This window comes from Poromitra crassiceps (genome assembly GCF_964638095.1).
Source record: "Poromitra crassiceps genome assembly, chromosome: 21".
NCBI lineage: Eukaryota > Metazoa > Chordata > Actinopteri > Beryciformes > Melamphaidae > Poromitra > Poromitra crassiceps.
The window spans coordinates 22,183,630-22,203,008 of NC_139638.1; the positions used below are offsets into that span (position 1 = coordinate 22,183,630).

The 19,379-nt window shown below is 44.5% G+C and overlaps 1 protein-coding gene across 7 annotated transcripts in view; it reads right to left on the bottom strand.

Moving 5' to 3' along the window:
* Positions 1 to 7,258: 7,258 nt before the first annotated feature.
* Positions 7,259 to 19,379, bottom strand: part of add1 (adducin 1 (alpha)) — a 42,441-nt gene continuing 30,320 nt past the window's right edge. Inside the window, exons 13-18 of one of the 7 annotated variants that reach the window (XR_014553620.1) lie at positions 15,985 to 16,144; positions 14,596 to 14,892; positions 13,120 to 13,221; positions 12,114 to 12,147; positions 9,476 to 9,529; positions 8,696 to 8,832 (exon numbers count right to left, since the gene is read on the bottom strand). Coding sequence is in view for 6 of the 7 variants with exons in the window: in XM_083657459.1 (XP_083513585.1) it covers positions 8,519 to 8,832; positions 13,120 to 13,221; positions 14,596 to 14,892; positions 15,985 to 16,144 (873 nt within the window). In the remaining variant the exon portion in view is untranslated. Of the gene's footprint in view, positions 8,833 to 9,475; positions 9,530 to 12,113; positions 12,148 to 13,119; positions 13,222 to 14,595; positions 14,893 to 15,984; positions 16,145 to 19,379 lie in introns of all 7 variants that reach the window. The other 6 variants (XM_083657461.1, XM_083657460.1, XM_083657459.1 and 3 more) reach the window with 6 other exon arrangements.

Consider the following 19,379-nt stretch of genomic DNA (forward strand, 5'->3'; position numbering starts at 1 on the left):
GGACGGGAGGGGAGAGGAGGGGAGAGGAGAGGAGAGGAGAGGAGAGGACGGGAGGGGAGAGGAGAGGAGGGGAGAGGAGAGGAGAGGAGAGGAGAGGAGAGGAGAGGAGAGGAGAGGAGAGCAGTCAGCACAGCCAAAACATTAACAGCATCTGCTTTCTCAGAGGAGTTTGAATTGCTAACAAACGAGCAAATTTCACAATCCACTCCAGCATGACAATAATATTGTTTTTCTCAAGTACACGTGTGTGCGCACTGTGTGGTCACTGCCGTCCTCAAACAGTTGAGTAGCAGCCATGTTCTTGACTGCTTCGGACTTGAGTTCAGGATGGCAGCTGATTTGCAACAGCTTGTTGCAGCTGTATTTGATCCTGACAGCCTGGAGGGAAACACAAGGTATTAGTAGGTCCTGCTCAAAACAACATGTCATCTTATTGACACGTCACTGTAGGCAACTGTTATGTGACCAGCCATCCTCCTCCTCCTCTTCTTCTCTCTCTCTGATCATCTACTCTCTCTCTCTCCCCCTCCCTCTGGGGTTTCTGCTCCAATCACCTGAGTAGGAACACCTGGAGTTGATCAGCCCTGGCTAGGGTTAAATGGAGGCTGGAATAGAGAGCATGCAGATCACTCTCTGACCCACACAGCTACAGCAGTGCTGCCTGGAGAGGAATCTCTCTTCTCCACTGGTAACTTTTCTTTGTTATTTTAGTTTAGGCTGGAGTCCCCGGTAGTCCTATTTTCGCTTTAGTTATAGCTTAGCTTTTCTTGTTTATAGGTTTACACTGGCTTCAACGGCCCAAAGGGGTTGGCCCAGGCCCTTTTGCTGAGTTTGGCCGGATCTCCAGTCTTTTTGGTTTGTATGATTTGTGACTTTGAATATTTTTGGGTTTGTTTAAATAAATATTCTTTACAAATTTGCAACCTTTGTCTGGCGTCCTTAATATGTTTTGGTCTTCTGTTGAGCCATTTTGTTATACTTTTGAAGGCCGTAACATATTATGGGGGCTCGTCCAAACATTTTTGTGATCCGTGCGTAATCCCATTTTTGTTTCATCTTTTTATGGAGCATGTTTTTCCGTGCTGGCGTTGTGCGGTTTTTGTGCTGGTGGCTCTGATTCCTTGGGCCTCGGTGCTGTAGCTGTTTTTGCGGTGGGTACTGTGATTGCAAGCTGTGTCGGTAACTTTTTTTTCCCCATGTGTCTAGTGTGACGTGTGTTGCTGGGCACTTTGTTTTTTTTGCTAAAGTACCTTACATGCACGGTTACTTTTTGATCACAATTTGTGTTAAAGCAATGTGGAGTATGTGGAGTATTGCTTGAACATTTGGTAGGCTATTAGTGTGCTATTTTTCGGCTTTATGCCTGTTTGGCAAGCTTTTGCGCGCGCGTGGCGGACGCCGCTAATATTGCTGCTGTGTGTGTGGGCAGGGATTTTTTTTTTTTGTGCGCTGTTATGTTTGAGCTGTGTGGAGTATCAGGCTTTACACCTGGTTTTTGGAGCTGACGGGGACAACCAACACTTGGGGTTTTTCATAAGTGCAAAAAATATGATTTGGTTGCTATCGCCGAACATTTTGGCATCACTGTTTCAAAACGATCAAACAAACGATCAAAACAGAGCTGTTTTCCGCGCTAACTGAGAAGGGGCTTTTGCCTTATGCGTCACCAGAGGATAAGCAGTCTCCGGTGGTGGTGCATGGTCCAGGGGAGGTGATCCGAGCTATGGAGTTAGATCTTGAGATGCATTTCGGGAGAAAGAGGTGGAGATGAATTTGGAACTTGGGAGGATGGAGGAGGAAACTAAAAGACAACAGCAGCAACAACAACAACAACAAGAGATTCAACTCACCAGGTACTTGGTGGTGCCCTCGTTCAGCCTCACCACATTCTTGGCAATCAGCTGCATGATGGGTCTGAGGTGGGCCTGGCTGTACCTGGAGTGGCGCTGTTGTAGAGAAGACTGCAACACAAGAGGAGCCATCAGAGTTCTGTCATTTAGTTCACCTTTGAAGCCATCTGTAGGCCTATAGACTTAAGTAAACTCATCCAGGACAGTCCATCCAGCAGGAGCTGGGCGAGGCAGAGGGCGGCAGCAGCAGCAACCTCTGAGGGACGGTACTGCACCATGGTGTTATCGGTCAGCGTCACCTCCATGAGGTACTGGGCCAGCCTGTCTGTCTCTAAATAGGACTAGACAGACAGAAGACAGTCACTTTAATAGCCTTGATCACATCAACTACATGAAGACAGTAGACAAAAATATATATTTATGGCAGTTGGCATATATATATATATACTCACACTTGCAACTTTTACAGCCCTCCTGAGGAAGTCTATTGGCGTGGGGCATCCCAGCTCAAAATGTAGACTCCTCAGGATCAGCTGCTCCATGTTCAGCATCTCTGCCTTTAGGAATGTCTGCCCTGTGGTCTTGGCGTTGGCGAATTCTGTGACGCCTGCAGTCCAGTTCTCCTCATACTTTGAGGCCAGCCACAAGGCAGTGACTCCGACAAGGTCCAGCTGGCTAGGAGGCACCTCCTGGACCTGCGGCACATATAAGAAGAGTGTTAGCTAGCTGCTAGTTCACAGAAGATGAACAAGAAAACGTTTAAAACAAGTTTGTACCTGGAGAAAACGGTCCACGATGGCGACGGAGAGGTACAACGTCTCTTGAACCAGTGTGTAGCGGGAGTGAATCCGGATCATCCAGTCGACGAGACCATCTCGCATGTGTCCCGTGATTTGTTTACCCTGCAGGTAGTTGCATAGTAAGGGCAAATAAAGAGCATGTATTACCTCAATGAGGTACAGATAGGCATATATATCTTTCACGTATTCCGAGCAGAGCTCTGGAAAGTCTCCATCAAACTCATCTACGTCCATCATGTCCAGCGTCTCGGAGAAAGCCTGGCACATGTCCTCCTCCTCCTCCATCATGGAGACATCAGATGTCTCCTCCTGTCCAGGCTGCTGAAGGAACAAAGTTCAAGTGATTGTTGTCACTCAGTCAGGCTGTTTATAAAGACTGTAAGGAGGATGTGGCAGCTGTTCTCGTCTGTAGCGAGTGTTATGACCCGGGGTCATATGTTTGGTTGTCATGTGTTAACACCAATCTTTTCCTCCTCAGTGTCAGTGTGTATTGCAGTGTGCTTCAGTGTGTGTGTGATTGAGAAATGAGATGCAGGTGGTGTTCACCCTGATTGGTCTGGTCAGGTGATGGGGCTGCTGATGACTGATTGGCTGGTGGAGATCATTTAAGCCAGCTGATGCCATCCTTCCGCCTCTTGCTCTCCACATTCCCAACAATGGCAGCCACGATGCTGAACCTGTGTTTTGTTGCTGCAGTCTTCTCTCTAATGTAATTTAGTGTTTATAGACATGGATGCTTTTGTTAAGGTAACTTTTAACTTATGTAATTGTAAATGGTAAACTGCACTGTAAACTCTTTATTTAAGCAAAGTAGCAGTATGTAGGAGGGAGAAGCCATTTTTGCTTTGTGACATTTTCTCCTGTTTTGTTGTAGGAGTTAGGTTAGAGAAATGTATTTTGTTTAACCCATCCTTTTCCTTTGGTAGGTAAGTTTAGGGTTGGGGTTTAGTTTCTTTTGTTTGTTGTGTTGGCATTTTCTCTCATCTGATCTAAATAAACTGCTACTTGTGAACTTTTGATCATGGTTCTGGCTGGCCATTCTTGGGAGTGGGAAGAGTGGGGGCACTTTTGTGTTGCGGACCGGTTCCCCTAGGCCGGTTCGTAACACGAGACATTTCAACGCTATGGGACATGATGTTTGCACCCTGAGGTTCCAGGGCATAGAAACTGTCAGTCCATTGAGAAGGGGTGGGGATAGAGATAGGGCCTTGCTACAAAGGGAGGCCTTTTGGATTCACACTCTTCAGACGGAGCATCCGAAAGGACTTAATGAGGAACTGTTATTAGGCTGCTTTCTTTTGAATGTGCAATTTTCTATATTCTAATATATTTCTATTGTCTATTTTTTATGTACTTAGTAATATGCATTCCAGCCCTAGCTTAATCTCTCCTGTCTGTTACAACACAGCAGGACCTCTTTCTAGGCCATTACAGTGGAAACGTGCAATTATCTAAGCATAATTCCTTTAAAAAATTTCTGTTGTATTTTGGTTTGTATCAATCTGTAGTCCAGACCTGGCTTACTCCCCCCTACCTGTCACTTTGAACACAGCAGGGCCTCTACCTAGGCCTGGTTCTGCTCTCCCACACAGTGGGCTGACCAAACTAGTATTATTTGTAAATGCATACATTGTTGTGTAGACATTTTTGTTTTTTCTTTGATAACGGAACTTGTGCATTGCTTGGTTCTTTAATTCTTTATATACTGTAACTGAATTTTGAAATTTCGTTTATTGAATGGACTTCCGGTCTCATTGTATTTAAGCGTCATTTCCGCCTGACACAGCAACATGCTGAAGAAGGCCATTAGGCTGAAACGTTCGTGTCTGTACCTGGTGAAACTGGAATAAACACAAAGAAAGGACATTTTGTGTGCTGGCTCTCCTTCAAGCTGTTCTCTACACATACCATATTACAGTATATGAGACACACACACACACACTACTGTATATAGAGACACTGCAGAGCAGGTCACAGTTTGAAAGCCACGCCCACCGTTGGGGAAACCTGAATGGCTTGTCAAAGGCCTGTGGGGAGGAAATGTGAACAGATATGGATACAGGACATATGATGTGTACAGGACAATCTGACGAGGTTTCTCCTGTTTTCAAGCAGACAAATCTATCAAAGAATGATTGCAGTGGGAAGAAGAGAAGTTGGCACACTGCAGGGCTCCAAGTTGAGTATTTATTTCAGCACTGTGGTAACGTTTCGGTCAGCACCCTGCCCTTCCTCAGACCAGGGTGCTGACCCAAACGTTACCACGGTAACGGAAGTAACTTCTCTTCTTTCCAGTTGAATTGACCTCTAGCTCTGCACCTGCCCTAGAATGATTTCAGCACACTGCCTCCGACAGAGAGGAGAATGCACATTGACAAAACAAACTTAATGGCCTCCCTCACTGTCCAATTGCATTATTGTTACTCCAATAAAGCTGGATATAAATGATCCCACACATTTTCCAGTAACGTTACATCATTTAAATCACCACTCCAGGTCAGATAATATCCTTATATTAATTTGACGTCCTATTTAAACATCTGAAATGCAATATGCTTTTCAGACTAGTGTGACTGACTGATTGTATGGATTGATGCTAAATTAACTCTCATATGTTAGATAACAATTCAGATTTCACATTACTTTTGCACCTTGTAGCCTACTGGCAGTCAATACAGAGCAAAATATCCTGAAACTCATCACACATGAACGCGGCTTCGATATCTTGGCTGCATTCGACTGAACATCGCAGGTTGAGGTTGAGTTGTAGCTGAAGAAAAATCAATAGTGGTTGGTTGCTGTTTTTGAACTCTGTTAGAGTGAATGACATGGCTGCACTTCACCACCAACTCACCACACGTTGCAATAACTAGGCCTCCTCTTGAGCAGGCATGTTCTACTAGAATACATTGGTTCCTAAACTGTGGTCCACTTTTTTTAGGTTAGTTTTTGATTTATAAGTGCATTATTAGAGTCAGCAAACAGAGACAGAGGTAAATACATGTTCATCAATAAGTTCAGCAATTTTGTGTCTCATTTGTCAAATTAAATTGTATTTTTTTTTATCAGATGCAAATAAGTAAATGATATCATGGCATTATATGGTGGTGATGTGGAGGTGAGTGAGAAAAGCAACAAATATTGATGGTTAAGAGTAAGACTGAATGATGGCATCATTATTTTAAATTGACAACATTTAACGTGGCACAATTCAAACGGGATCAAAAAAGTAATGTGACGCCCACCAATGTCTGGTCACATTTATGTTAATTTATTTTATTTTCTAATCAGCCTGTTTCCACCATTTGTACGTTATGTAGTCCTTAGCCTTCATATCATGGGCAGTTAAGAATAAACATTTTCCATTATGTACGCCAGATACATTTTAGCTTGTAGCCACATGGGGGCAATGATTTCTCGATTTTTACGACAGGCAGAACGGTCTTCACGTGTGTGTGTGTCTATGTATACATGTAAAAAAGAAAGAAATAAAAAGTTGAAATAAAGGAGTACTGGAGTAAATAACCACAACTCGGACCGATTACTTCTCCAGCTGCCTGCAGGTGGTGCTGCTTCAAAACTACTGATGGAATGTAGCCTACTGTAGTTTTTTTGACAGGATTCTAAATCTAAAAATAATTAGAGTATATTTATCCCAGTTGTTTTATCCAACTTAATAGCCCCTACCCTATATTGATTAACCCATTGATACCTGATGCAGCATTTGCGTGTATATCCCTCATTTGTGTGCGTATCCCTTTAAGACCGGAAACCGCACGGTTCGCGGTCTTAAAGGGATACACACACAAATGCTGCATCAGGTATCAATGGGTTAACACTGCCATCTGTGGGCAGATGACGTGATAATAAGTCACCCTGCTAGTCAATTATGAAATGGGCCCTGGAATAAACCAGCCTATATTCAACATGATCTGTAACTGTAAACACACCGTCTACCTGAGTGAGCTACAATCAGACAAAATTCAGACAAAAATGGTTTTCAAGGTAGTGTTTTTTTTTATTCATGGTTGAAAAAGACAGTACCATGAGAGAAAAAAAAGAGGTGGTGGTATTAAGTCCGTAGATGGTATAATGATGACACACATTTAAATGGGAAGTAGTTGAGACAGAGAACACAAATCAGCATCGCTTTGAGATGAGAAACAATCGGACTCAAATGAAAACCATGACTAAGTAGCCTATTGTTATTAGCACAATATAGCAAAATCGAGAGAGGGCGTTAGTCGACGGAAAACAAAGCTCTATGCATTTTAACGCCATGCAGTCCTTCATGTATTGTAAAATAAGCCACTTGTTGTGGCGTTAACAGAGGCCGGGGGTTTATCAGGCATCTCACATTAGGTGAAACGTGCCATTCTCTGTCTCAGGCAGCGTTCAGTTCACTGTGTGAACTGTTGCTATATTTGCAAGCACATCATTGATCACACATCAATGCCATTCAAAACAGAATTGCGTCCCCAATGTCCACAGTGTCTCGACCGCAATTGGAAAGCAACAGATACTCATTGAGAAGTGGATTTGTTTTGAAGTGGAGTTTTACACAGGAGAGTCCAGGCTGAGGGGCTCTGACATGCAGCATCATAGTAGTGAGAATATCATTCACATGTTTTGTAACAACTGTACCTACTCAATGATACACCATGACATCCAGATGCAGTTCCCAGGCAGTGGTTTTTTTTTTAAAAGGTGGTGGTTCACAGTGCTCTCTCACAGACAGTAACAATGGCTCCATCGACATTGTGAGAAAAAGCTGAATAAAACTATATTTCATTATCCACAACAAAGCCAATTATCTAAGATAAGACATTTGTCACGGCTTTCTGCCTTTCACTGAGATGGAGAGAAACTAGGGAGGAGCAAACGCCAAAGAAAATTAAAATGGAGAATCTTTTCCTTTATACATTCCTTCACTGAGCAAGATATCAGAGGCTACCAACTGTCCTCAACACTTGAATCCACTAGCAGACCATAGAGTCTCACTCGTGGAAGTACCAACACGCACCTAGTGATGTTGGGCCTGGTGTTGAAGCACCACAGTCAGAGTGCTACTTGTTAGGAATCCACTGTGTGAAAGGTTCAAAGAATCTCATAAAGCTCAAAGCACTAAAACAGCGTAACTATGTATCCAGTGTTATTTCCTTAATTTGTGGGTGGAGGATTGTGAGTTCCAAGTATAATAATAATTGCAACAAAGAATGGATTATGGACACATTAATATGGACTTAGACAGTATTTTCCATCCACTGAAGATAGCCCTACTGTGGTTCTACTCGCCTGCTAATGTGTACTTACACTGCATAACTATGCAAGTTGTAGCTTTCACTGTCAAAATTGACCACCGGTTAAATGAGAGGATACAAGCTTCTGTTTTTGCATTCCTTGTTTTTAAAAGACACTTCGACATGTTTTCGATACAATCCCAATACATTCTAGTGGTTACATCAGTTTGAGTAATATTCTTAAAAAATAAAATAAAAATAAACGAGAGCAATAAAAGCCCAAAGCTCACATCAGCTGTGTGAGTGAGCTTTAAGTAGTAGACATGCGTAGAAGAAAGCCACTCAGATGGACCGGAGGAGACAGAATGCATCACTCGCTCACAACTAAAAGCCACGATTCATTAAAAACCTTCAAGCAGTCGAGCCTTTTTACACTGTATACAAAATTGGCACACGCTAACAAAGAGAAACAGGTTAATTAATGAGCAGAGACAAATGATATCAAAACAAGGAAAAGCAGAAATGTGTGTACGTGTGGCTTTGCTCAAACGGTGCAATGGTCGCGGACAAAAAGCAAACTGAAAAGAGGCAGAAGCCAGCCGTGAGGACCCATCCGTTATTGGCCGATCTAGGGATCTGTCTTTTTCTTGTTCTTCTTTAGGAAGGAAGGAGTGCGGAACTTCTTTTTCTTTTTGGAGGGCGACTTGCTGGGCGACTCGTCGCCCTCCTGGTCGCCGGCGGGCTCCTCCCCCTCGGCCGTGGCATCTGAGGCGACGACGGGGGCGGGCTCGGGGGCGGGCTCGGGGGCGGCGGCGGCGGAGGAGGAGTCTTCGGCAGGAAGTGCGGGGGCGTCGGAGGGGTCGTCGGGCGTGAGGTCGGGAAGGGTCTGTCTCAGCGTGGCGGGGTCGCTCTCGTCCTTATAGGTCTGCTCCGGCAGGGACTCTGCGGGAGGAGGAGGAGGAGGAGGGGAGAGAGTTAGCCGGCTCGTACTGTCGGCCCGCGCTGCTGAGCTCGCACTCAACGTCAAGCTGCAAACGCTGCTCCTACTTTACTTCAGAAAGCCAGCAGCTACGTGTCGAGTCCATGTGACTTGACTGCTTTAAATGACACCAATTAGTACCCTCCGTACTCGAGGTTGACGTAGCGTCATCAATTAGAGACTGTTGACTTCAGTTTTGAGCACGCCTTAAGAAAAACAACAACTAATGTTTATCGACATATTCACAGCTACTGTTACACTTCGCGGAGCGGCTTCCTTTTCAAGTTCAAATCTTCACACATTCACACTTCAACAAGCGACGTTCTCACCAACAACAGTCAGAAGTGCATTTTAGACACACTCTTAAGCAGATTTGACACCTGCGCCTTTCATCAGATCATACACAAAACCAAGATGTATCGCCTTTCCCATAACTGCACATCTTCAACATTCACTATTCTTACCTTTTAGAATGAAAAAATAATAATAATAATAATCCAAAAACGTTCAAATCCAATTGTATTACTTGAAATATCTTCTTATTCTGACCTCTCCCATTCTTAAACAGAGACTGTGCTGGAGCACAGCATTTTTATTTGATTTTACCTTTATTTATACAGGGAAATCTTAAGGAGTGCAGTTCTCTGGTTCATTTGCACCCTGTGCACAAACAAACACAAATTAAAATCTACAAAACAATACAGTGCAAAGTGCTAAAATGCTTTCGGAGTATTGTACTGTAATAGCAAAACAACACAAGTCAGGTTAGACAAGTTAGAGAGCTTCACGAATCACCAGTTGTATTACTTTATCTTCATCCCCTAAGAGCAGAGATGCTGGGAGTATCCATCTATCTATCTATCTATCTATCTATCTATCTATCTATCCATCTGTATGTTTTACCAATCCTATTGAAGCTAATTTATCCAGCAAGATGAAAGAATCAATCATGGACTTGAAAAGTTGAAACGTTTGCCAATTTAGTTTTTGTCTTAAACATTAACAATGTTGTTTGAGATCATTGACTAAAGAGCACTCCCAATGAGACTGCAGAAATTGTGCTACGTTATGAGGAGTGCAAGTCTGTGTTGTTAACTTCTCTAACAACTTGTGAAATGTATTGCATGATAGACTTAGATGACTGTCTCCTTCATTGCATCAGACTGTCACTTTCCATACTTAAAGTGATGATCTCCAATAGTTCAGTTTTGTTCTCTTGGGTGACACCTATGGCGATGAATGGTAATTGCAGGCGAGATCCAAACAGTGTTGCATGTGACACTTTAGTCACTTTGTTCGGTCATAGTAACCACCTGTAATGCTAGCAGAGACCGAAAAAAAAGTATCTTGTTCTCCTACTTCACACAAGAGTTTTTGGGAACCTACGGTAACCTACAGAGTGAGTTTATTGTGTTAGCTCCGCCCACCCTGTGAACCTACAGTAACCTACAGAGTGAGTCTATTGTGTTAGCTCCGCCCACCCTGTGAACCTACAGTAACCTACAGAGTGAGTCTATTGTGTTAGCTCCGCCCACCCTGTGAACCTACAGTAACCTACAGAGTGAGTCTATTGTGTTAGCTCCGCCCACCCTGTGAACCTACAGTAACCTACAGAGAGAGTCTATTGTGTTAGCTCCACCCACCCTGTGAACCTACAGTAACCTACAGAGTGAGTCTATTGTGTTAGCTCCGCCCACCCTGTGAACCTACAGTAACCTACAGAGTGAGTCTATTGTGTTAGCTCCGCCTACCCTGTGAACCTACAGTAACCTACAGAGTGAGTCTATTGTGTTAGCTCCGCCTACCCTGTGAACCTACAGTAACCTACAGAGTGAGTCTATTGTGTTAGCTCCGCCTACCCTGTGAACCTACAGTAACCTACAGAGTGAGTCTATTGTGTTAGCTCCGCCTACCCTGTGTCACCACAGACACCAAGTTCATAAATGCTGCAATCATGAAAATGCAAAGGCTTCCATCAATGGGTTCAATCACCATGGTGTTAACTCATGATCAGATAGATAGTGACTTAACAGACATTTATTTAGATGAACATCTTTGAGATCATCACTTTAAACAATACCCCCAGCAAGAAAGAGTTAAGCTAAACAAGTTCTGGTTCCAGAAAGTCCACTTCAGTAACCAACACACATCCAAACCACTGCCTCAGCTCAAAGCACACACTTGTCAGTTGCAAAACAGCTATAGCTTGGCTCAGTTTTGACGCTGCTTACATGCTACAGACACAAAATGCCAAAAACACCGTAAAATATGATCAAACACGTAGGAAGATACTTCACATAAACGCATGGAGCGACATTTTGAGTAACAAACTGCACTACATACATACAAAGCTCATGGGCATCTCAGTTCCCTCAGAGTAAAGGTGAGACACAAGAAGACACAGACAGATACACAGAGGCTACACGAACGCCACACAGCCAAGCCAAGGGCTGCCATCTTCTTTCAAGCTAACCAACAACAACAACAACAACAGCAGCAAGTCTCAGCAAAGCCAGGAAAAAAAGCCACTTTGGTTCAAAAGTCACACTCAAATAAAGCATTGATGTACCTGGTAAAGGCCTCATCTGTTAAAAGAAATGACATTGAACAAATTTTCAAAACATTACCTGTTTTCATCCACGAGACAGAAGTATAATGCGCGTAAAAAAAAATGTGCGTATGTGCAAGATAGGTAGGTTAATCTGACAGTGGGTCAATGCCAGGAAGAAAAGAGAGGTTACCTAACAGAAAAGGTTTGTCTGTAGGCTATGAGGTTTACTCCAGGCTTCTCCTCCGCTCTCGTTGGGACCGGGTTTAATCCCACTAGGCCTAGTGGGACATGGGAGATGAACTATCTCTTCATAATCTGTAGACAGCTGTGGTGCCGATTGGAGAATGATTTTGGATCGTTTATTTTGACCATTTCGCCATCAATTTGCATGCGCTATCGCTGCCATTTTGATAGAAAAGGGGAACTGTGAAACAATGCAAACTAGCAGAGGTGGAGGAGCTCTGAAATAACCCCCATCAGCACCAGGGAACAGACTCGGGAGGAAGACTGAGTGAACGGCCTGTGAACCCCAGGCCGTCCGACAGGTTAGTGAGAGACCACAGAAGAGCAGCACTACTGAAGCCATGCAGGGAAAGGGGTCGATGATCAGACACGGGCACATGGAGGTGAGGGGTCAAGTAGTAGGAGGGTGGAGGGTGGAGGTGTGAGCCAGGTGGAACAGTACATACTTACTATGGCAACAGGTACTCTTTTGCATTTCCATCTCCTGATTGTAATCGCAGGCACAAAGAAGAAAAAGCACAAGTAGAAACAAATGTCTATGCAAGTCAAACCACAGCCTGCGTGTTAAAATTAAAAAGGAAAATCAAACGTGAGATAGAGGAAAAAACCACCAGAAAAAAAGAAGAATGGTTTTAGAAACCATTCTGACTCCAAAAAGATGGAGAATGGAAGTGGAAGGGGTAGATACTGTACATAGAGACATATGTTATATAACAACAGATTAGATTACACCTGGAATCAACGCTAGGCTAGGCTAGCACCTCTCACTCTGACGAGAGCTTGCTACAGCTCATACAAGAAAAGAAAAAAGCCTGGCTTATATATGATGGATAACGCCAATTCGTTTTTAAATACAGACCCTGGTTTCCTATACCTAGTTGAGTTTTCCTCTTAGAACTCAAGACTACAACTTCCTGGTTTGTAGGACAGACCTGCTAGCATCATGGATGCTAATGCTAATGAAGGTGTAATCCAATAGTAATAAAGACCAAGAGGGTGAAAATTAACGAGATAGAAGACTGAAACAGTCTGCACTGTGGTCCCTAAAGCAGTGTTATAATGAATTTATTTATTTTCTGATTGTGGGTGGATGTATTTACTTATGAAAAACTACTGTTTTCACCTCAATATCTCACTTAACTCTATCTACAACTCTCGTCTAACATTAATCCTTTCCTATGTGTGTATTTTAGCCATTTTAGCAGATTATCTGATTAGCTTTCCCATTTCTCATAGCATAATAATGATCCTTTCAAAACCTCTTGGCCTGTTATTACATGCGACACAGCACAACACCAGGAGTAGTCTTATTAAAGCCCACAGCATGACCCCCAAGACAGACAGGCAGATGGACGGGCAGGAGCACCCCCCTGCGTTCCCCGCTGTTGACCGGCCCCAGCCAGAGGACTGGAGAGATCCATGCTGAACCAGGCAGGTGAAGATCAGGACAACCTACCTTCCTCTGCTCTGACGGGGGTGCTGGGTGGCGTGCAGGTGGGGCTCGGGCCTTTGGCCGCCTCCTCCTCCTCCTCCTCTGGCTCTACTAGCTGCTCTTGGTCTGGAAGAACGTCAACAAGAAGAGAGAGACGTTAAGAAATAGATCTCACAAACTGAATAAACAGTCGAGAAATCGGTTAATAAATCAGCGTGTTGAATGTATTTATATTTACGTTCAACAGGTGATCTCACCTGGCTAAAAGCTTAAACTAAACTTCACGCCTTTCGTCTCAGATAATCACCCGGTGTTACCACCAACACCATCGCATCACAGATAAAGAGAGTAGACGGCACGCTGAACAGAACAGGGGAGCAAGCCTTAAAGGAACAGTTCACCCCTAAATGAAATGTCTGTCGTCATCTACTCCCTCATAACCTCATGCCGGCTGAAACGCAGGTGAAATTCAGTGTTCTTTAGAATTCCAAAACAAATACAGCCAAACAATCACATTGAATAGAAAGATATATACACCATTATGGGTCTTTGGAACTCTGAAGAACTGGTCTGGTCCCCACTGACTTCAGTTATTTTGTTGAAGGCTGCTATGGAGTTGTGCTGGCAACTTCTCTGTGTGTTACATGGACAAACTTCACCTGTGTTTCAACTGGCATGAGGGTGAGTAGATGATGATGACAGAATTTTCATTTTTTGGGTGAACTGTGACTTTAATCGGGAGAAGAACATTGCAAACCCTGGAAGACAAATCCCAGTAAAGCTTCACATATCCCAAAGAACCCAAGGAACCAAAACAACCACGAGTCTGTGTGGCAGTCAGTCAGAAAGGCAGGAGGGAGAGGCTTGGTGTTGGAGGAGGAGTTTAAAGTCCAGGGAAGAAGAGGACGAGGAGGGAAATGTGATCGGGGACAGGTTAGAAGGAAGAGAACGAGGACAACATTGACTCATGTCGGCACATGAGCTGCGCTGATTGGTTGACAAAGTTCATTTGGTTGACGGTTAGACAAGGCTTCCTTCAAAAGTCAACACAATTAACACTCCCATTGTTAAAGAGCTTTTAGATTTAAGGGGAGGAGAGGGCGCCTTGGAAGAGGGGATGGGTTTCAAATCTCAAAATGCAGTTGCTTTACTCCTCCCATCCTCTCTACCTCAGCTCCTCGTCCAATCAAACGGGAGAACGGCGGCGTCTGCTCGGCAAGAGCTCCGGCGGCCCTTTTGAGAAGACAGCAGTGAGAAGAGGGGATGGAACTAAATCAAGCAAAGACTTTTGGAGATTCGACTGGAGGATGTTTGCATCTGGTGTAAAAATGAGAAAACACATGGGCAGACTTCCAGACCCCCAGAGGAAGGAGAGGACACAGCAGGCGGGGGATCCCAGATGCCCAGCAGTGAGGCGGGGCCAGGGGCCCAGGGGGCGGGGCAGGGAGGAAGGAAGCGGAAGACCAGAGCTGAGCGCCACTCCCGCTCCGTCGGCTGTACCTGGACCCTGCTTTGCCTTAGCTGCCTCTGTGGCCGCCTGGTCCTTGCTGAGGGCCAGGAGCACGGCACAGTGGAACTCCTTGTGGGGGGAGTCCGGCTCCGGAGCGGTTAAAGCCTGGTCCTCGGGGTTCCCGGAGGCCTCTGGCTTCCCCCGGGCCGGCTCAGAGGCAGCGGGCGAGGGCGGCCGCTCTAAGACGGGCGCGTCCTGGAGCGACGGCGCTGCGGACTCTCCTCCTGTTACTGTCTCAGGCGCAGGAAGCTGCGATCGGTCCCCCTGATGCTTTTCTCGTCTCTGCACTGAGGGGGGTGGGATGTATGTGAGTGTGTGTCTGTCTGTGTGTGTGTGTGTGTGTGTGTGTGTGTGTGTGTGTGTGTGTGTGTGTGCGTGTGCGTGTGTGTGTTACGGCTGCAACTAAGTAACCGATTATTTTCATTATCGATTAATCGGTCGATTATTTTCTTGACTAATGGATTGGTTGTTTCGTCTATAAGATTTCACAAAATGGTGAAAAATGTTGATCATCAATCAATCAATCAATGATCAATCAATCATTGATTGTCCTGATCAACAGTCCACAACCCAAAGATAATCCGTTTACTGTCATAGAAGACTAAAGAAACCAGAACATATTCACATTTAAGAAGTTGGAACGAGAGAATTTGTCTAAACGATTAATCGATTATAAAATTAGTTAGCCATTAACTTTCTGTTTATCGACTAATGGATTAATCAACTAATCGTTGCAGCTCTAGTGTGTGCTTGTAGGTGTGGACTACTACTATACTACTACTACTACTACTACTACTACTACTACTACTACAACTACTACTACTACTACTATACTACTACTACTACTACTACTACTACTACTACTACTAATGATATTCATGGGAAGAATTGCCAATTGCCTTTCTCTCATTCACAAGATACAGGCATAACTGAATGATTTTGAATTCCAAGCACAAAGAGGAGAAATGCAGGGATCTGTCAAAACATGTGTTGGTAACGGCCTGCTAACTTTAATTGATTGACGATATAACATGAATATAAAGCAAACATGAACTCACACTGCGAACTAAAAGAGATGAGCTATGCTCAGTTCAGTCATTTGCTCTATCTACTGTTTGTTTGCTGTGTTCTGCTAACAGTCACTGGCCGTATCCAACCTGTATGGAAAAGTGGCATTATTCTCTCTCCTCTCTCCAGTGTAGTTAGACATTTCTTGAGGGAAATCAATGAACAGCAGTCGTGAAAGGAGACAGCTGTCGATTAGTCTACAGATAATTATTGATCATCCTAATTCCAGATCCTTCTGAGTGAGCGAGGCACTGTGGACGCTACTGAACGCCACACTTGGACTCATCTCATGTTCTCCAGGTCACTTTTACCTTCAGGGCCTTTCTGTTTCAGCTCCACCTCCTTGCGGTAGTCCTCCAGCTCCTGGTCGTTGTTGAGTTTATTGAAGGGGTTGGGCCCCTGCTTGTTGACAATGACCCTGGGCTGGTACTCCTTTTCTATGATGGCCTTGGATGCCGTCACCAGCTCCCCCTTCAGGACACACAGGGGAAGGACAGAAGGAGACAGGACATCGAGGTAAGAAAGACGTGTTTCTGTAGAATACACATGGAATATTGTCATATGCGGAAAATTAGCTGCAATGTCAAATATTTGGAATACAAACAAGAGCATATTGTAGTTTCAGACACGGTTGGGATCGTAATATCAAGAGCAGTTTATTATTTAAAAAGCATGTATGCAGCATGAGGAAACATATCAGTGTCATAAATGATTAAATGTAAATCTAAGACTGTTATACAATCCAGTGAACACACAGAAGATATATAAAGATGATAGAGAATAAAATATTTTTGGAGTGATAATAGGTCATTTCTGACTTATCGCTATCAGAGCAAGATAGATTTTTTGTATGTTTGTTCATTCATTCATAAAAAACAACTGTTAAATGAAAGCTGCACTGTGTGTTTATGACAAAGCCCCTCTCCAAAAGTGCAAAACCAGAGACGCAGAAGAGTCAAATATCATCACTCAAATAAACGGACAAATAACAACAATAGACCCTTCTCACGGGGGCCATTTTGTGTCGAAAGGGCAGAATAAACACAGGTGCAAGCAAAACACTAATGAGGGTTTCCAAATTCCAATCATGGAAGTTGGAAACCCTCATTAGTGTTTTGCTTGCACCCGTGTTTACCCTGCCTTTTCGACACAAAATGGCTCCCGTGAGAAGCGTCTATTAGCTGTACTTCTCAAACCAGCAAACGATTAGCTTAATTTCACCGCAGTCACATCTGCCCGTGTCACACTGCCGCTTCACCGATAATAGTGATGGAGAAAATGGTGAAAATCTCTTCCGCAGAGCAAAACCATGACGGCGACCACAAGGCTCCTACAGTAGCTGGGAGAATCATTCTGACCAACACTGCACTGTCCTGAAATCCTCTCCTCAAGCTCTCAGGCTCTAGTATGCATACATGCATACATCTAGATTAGATCAAACGGCCACCTACATTTAATGTCGGTGTGAGTGAGAAAGGAAAATGGCCTCCGTTTAGTGCTCCTCACATTCAAACACACTCAATCTACACAGGCCCAGCTCTCACAGGTGCCTTGGTGCAGGGGGCAGTGGGATGGTTGGGGGGGGGGGGGGGGTGATGAGACTGAGACACAGGGTGAGAGGTCAGAGGTCAAGTAGTAAGTACCTTTCTAATTGACTTAGCAGGACTATAGGACCCCTCGGACACATCGAGGCCATCAAGTGTGTCCGTACAGTCAGACAGAGGGGCATCCTGCAATAGTAAACCCAGTGAGGAAGGGGGAGGGGGGGGCACAACCCAGCTAGTCTCGCTGGCCAGCCTCCTCTCCCTTCCGTCCGAGGAGTCTGGCGCCACAGGTCTCCATAGTGGGATTGCGATGGGCGGCGCTTAGCGGCAGTGCCCTTGGAAAATAGTTTCAAACAATCCAACTTGCCGTTTTCAGCGTGTAGCAACGAGCTAGCGTGTAGGTTTCTGCCGTTAGCTTGCTAGCTAGTTAGTGTTGTTGTTTTCACTGTGGCGGCAGGGCACCGTTTACAGCGACACACAGGGAGGAGGGAGCGGAAGCCGCTCTGATTGACATGGTCGGAGCCAATGACAGAGAGCTTCTTAAGCGGGGAGCGGAAATCCGGCAGCGTCTGAAACCGACGCCTCCAATGGGAGAGCAGAGTAGAGCAGGGGAGGGTTTATCCCTGTTATGGAGACCTGCGGCGCCAGACTCCTCGGACGGATGGGAGAGGAGGCTGGCCAGCGAGACTACAACCCAGCTCTTAAACACTGACGCATTCAAATTAGCAATCTCTCAGGCAGGCATCAATGCATGCACACACACTGCAACCACATGCAGGTGGCGCTGGAGAGAGAGAGCAGTGGGGCTGTGTGTGAAGCGTAGCAGTGATGAGACAAACAGGCAGGCCCATGCAATGTAATAATGACAAGTTACCCACACAACAAGCAGGGTCCCAAATTTACTTTTGAGACACACACCCCAAAAAATATCCACTGGCCAAGCATGTTTTTTTTAAACACTGACACTAAGACAACCATTAATTGTAATACATTTACAGTAAAAGCAATCAATTTTATATTTATATATATATATAGCGCCGAATCATAAGAGTTATCTCAAGGCTAAAACAATGGTAACCTTAGTGTCCTTAGTGTTACACTAAGGTCTGTCAACTACAAAACTACAGCTAATATAACACTAACAGAGTGAGTGAGTGTGAGAGAGAGAGAGTGAGTGAGAGAGATTTTTATTAGATGACAAGTTTGGTACAAAGATTTAGGCTAATCGCCATGTGGCCGATAGCGTTCTGGGATTGACTAGCCAAACGCTAAATCTACTCGCCATTGGCGGTTGGCTACTGTTAATTTCGGTCGGACCCTGCACACACAAGGGGGCGCTGGTTGGTTCACACAGAACCTGAGTCTAAACAATTCAACAACTCAATCAACAATCAATGCCTCCTTTGATTCATAATAATGAGGTGATAGATCAAGCTTTAGGTACCCATGGTGCAAGATGCATGTTCGAACAGAATCAGCAGCACACACTGCAGTCGCCCATGTCCTGCCCCTTCATGGAGGGTTACACTTCTAGGCAGCAGTCCTGACTATCAGTATCACATGTGGGAAAAATTATCTCCAAGAGCGCTCAAGGGCTGGGAGGGCACATCATGCAAACTGGACTCAGAAGAAGACAGACTCCACCAAATCCCACTTTTTCCCCCCCAGCTTTTGCACTTGCAGTTATCAAAAGAATATGGCTGTGTTAAATGGAGAGAGCATGTCAGCATATTGCTATAAATAAGAAGAAGTGCATGCATAGAAAGTTCTAGGTGGATTTGGGATTTAGCTGAACAGTGCATGAGATCAAAACGTGAACTTGAAATGACCAGCCTGCAACTCAACTCTCAACAACTGAAAAGAGAAGGCAAAACGCGCAGAAAAATCGCATAGCAAAAAAAAACAAGGGAAATGAAAAACACAACCTGAGCTGGGAAGGTTGTGAGAGCAGTGTGAGGTTACCTCTCCCACATAACTACTCACCTGCCAGAGTGACACTCTCTGCGGTCAAAGAATAACGTCACAGTTACATAAGTCACCCGTGCTCTGGGACGCAACATGCAGAACATTTCTACGCTCTTTTGCTTGCAGTGAAGTTACCCCTTTAGAAACTGATGGAGGATCACACATTGTAATGGCATAATAATTTGTAATAATTTGCA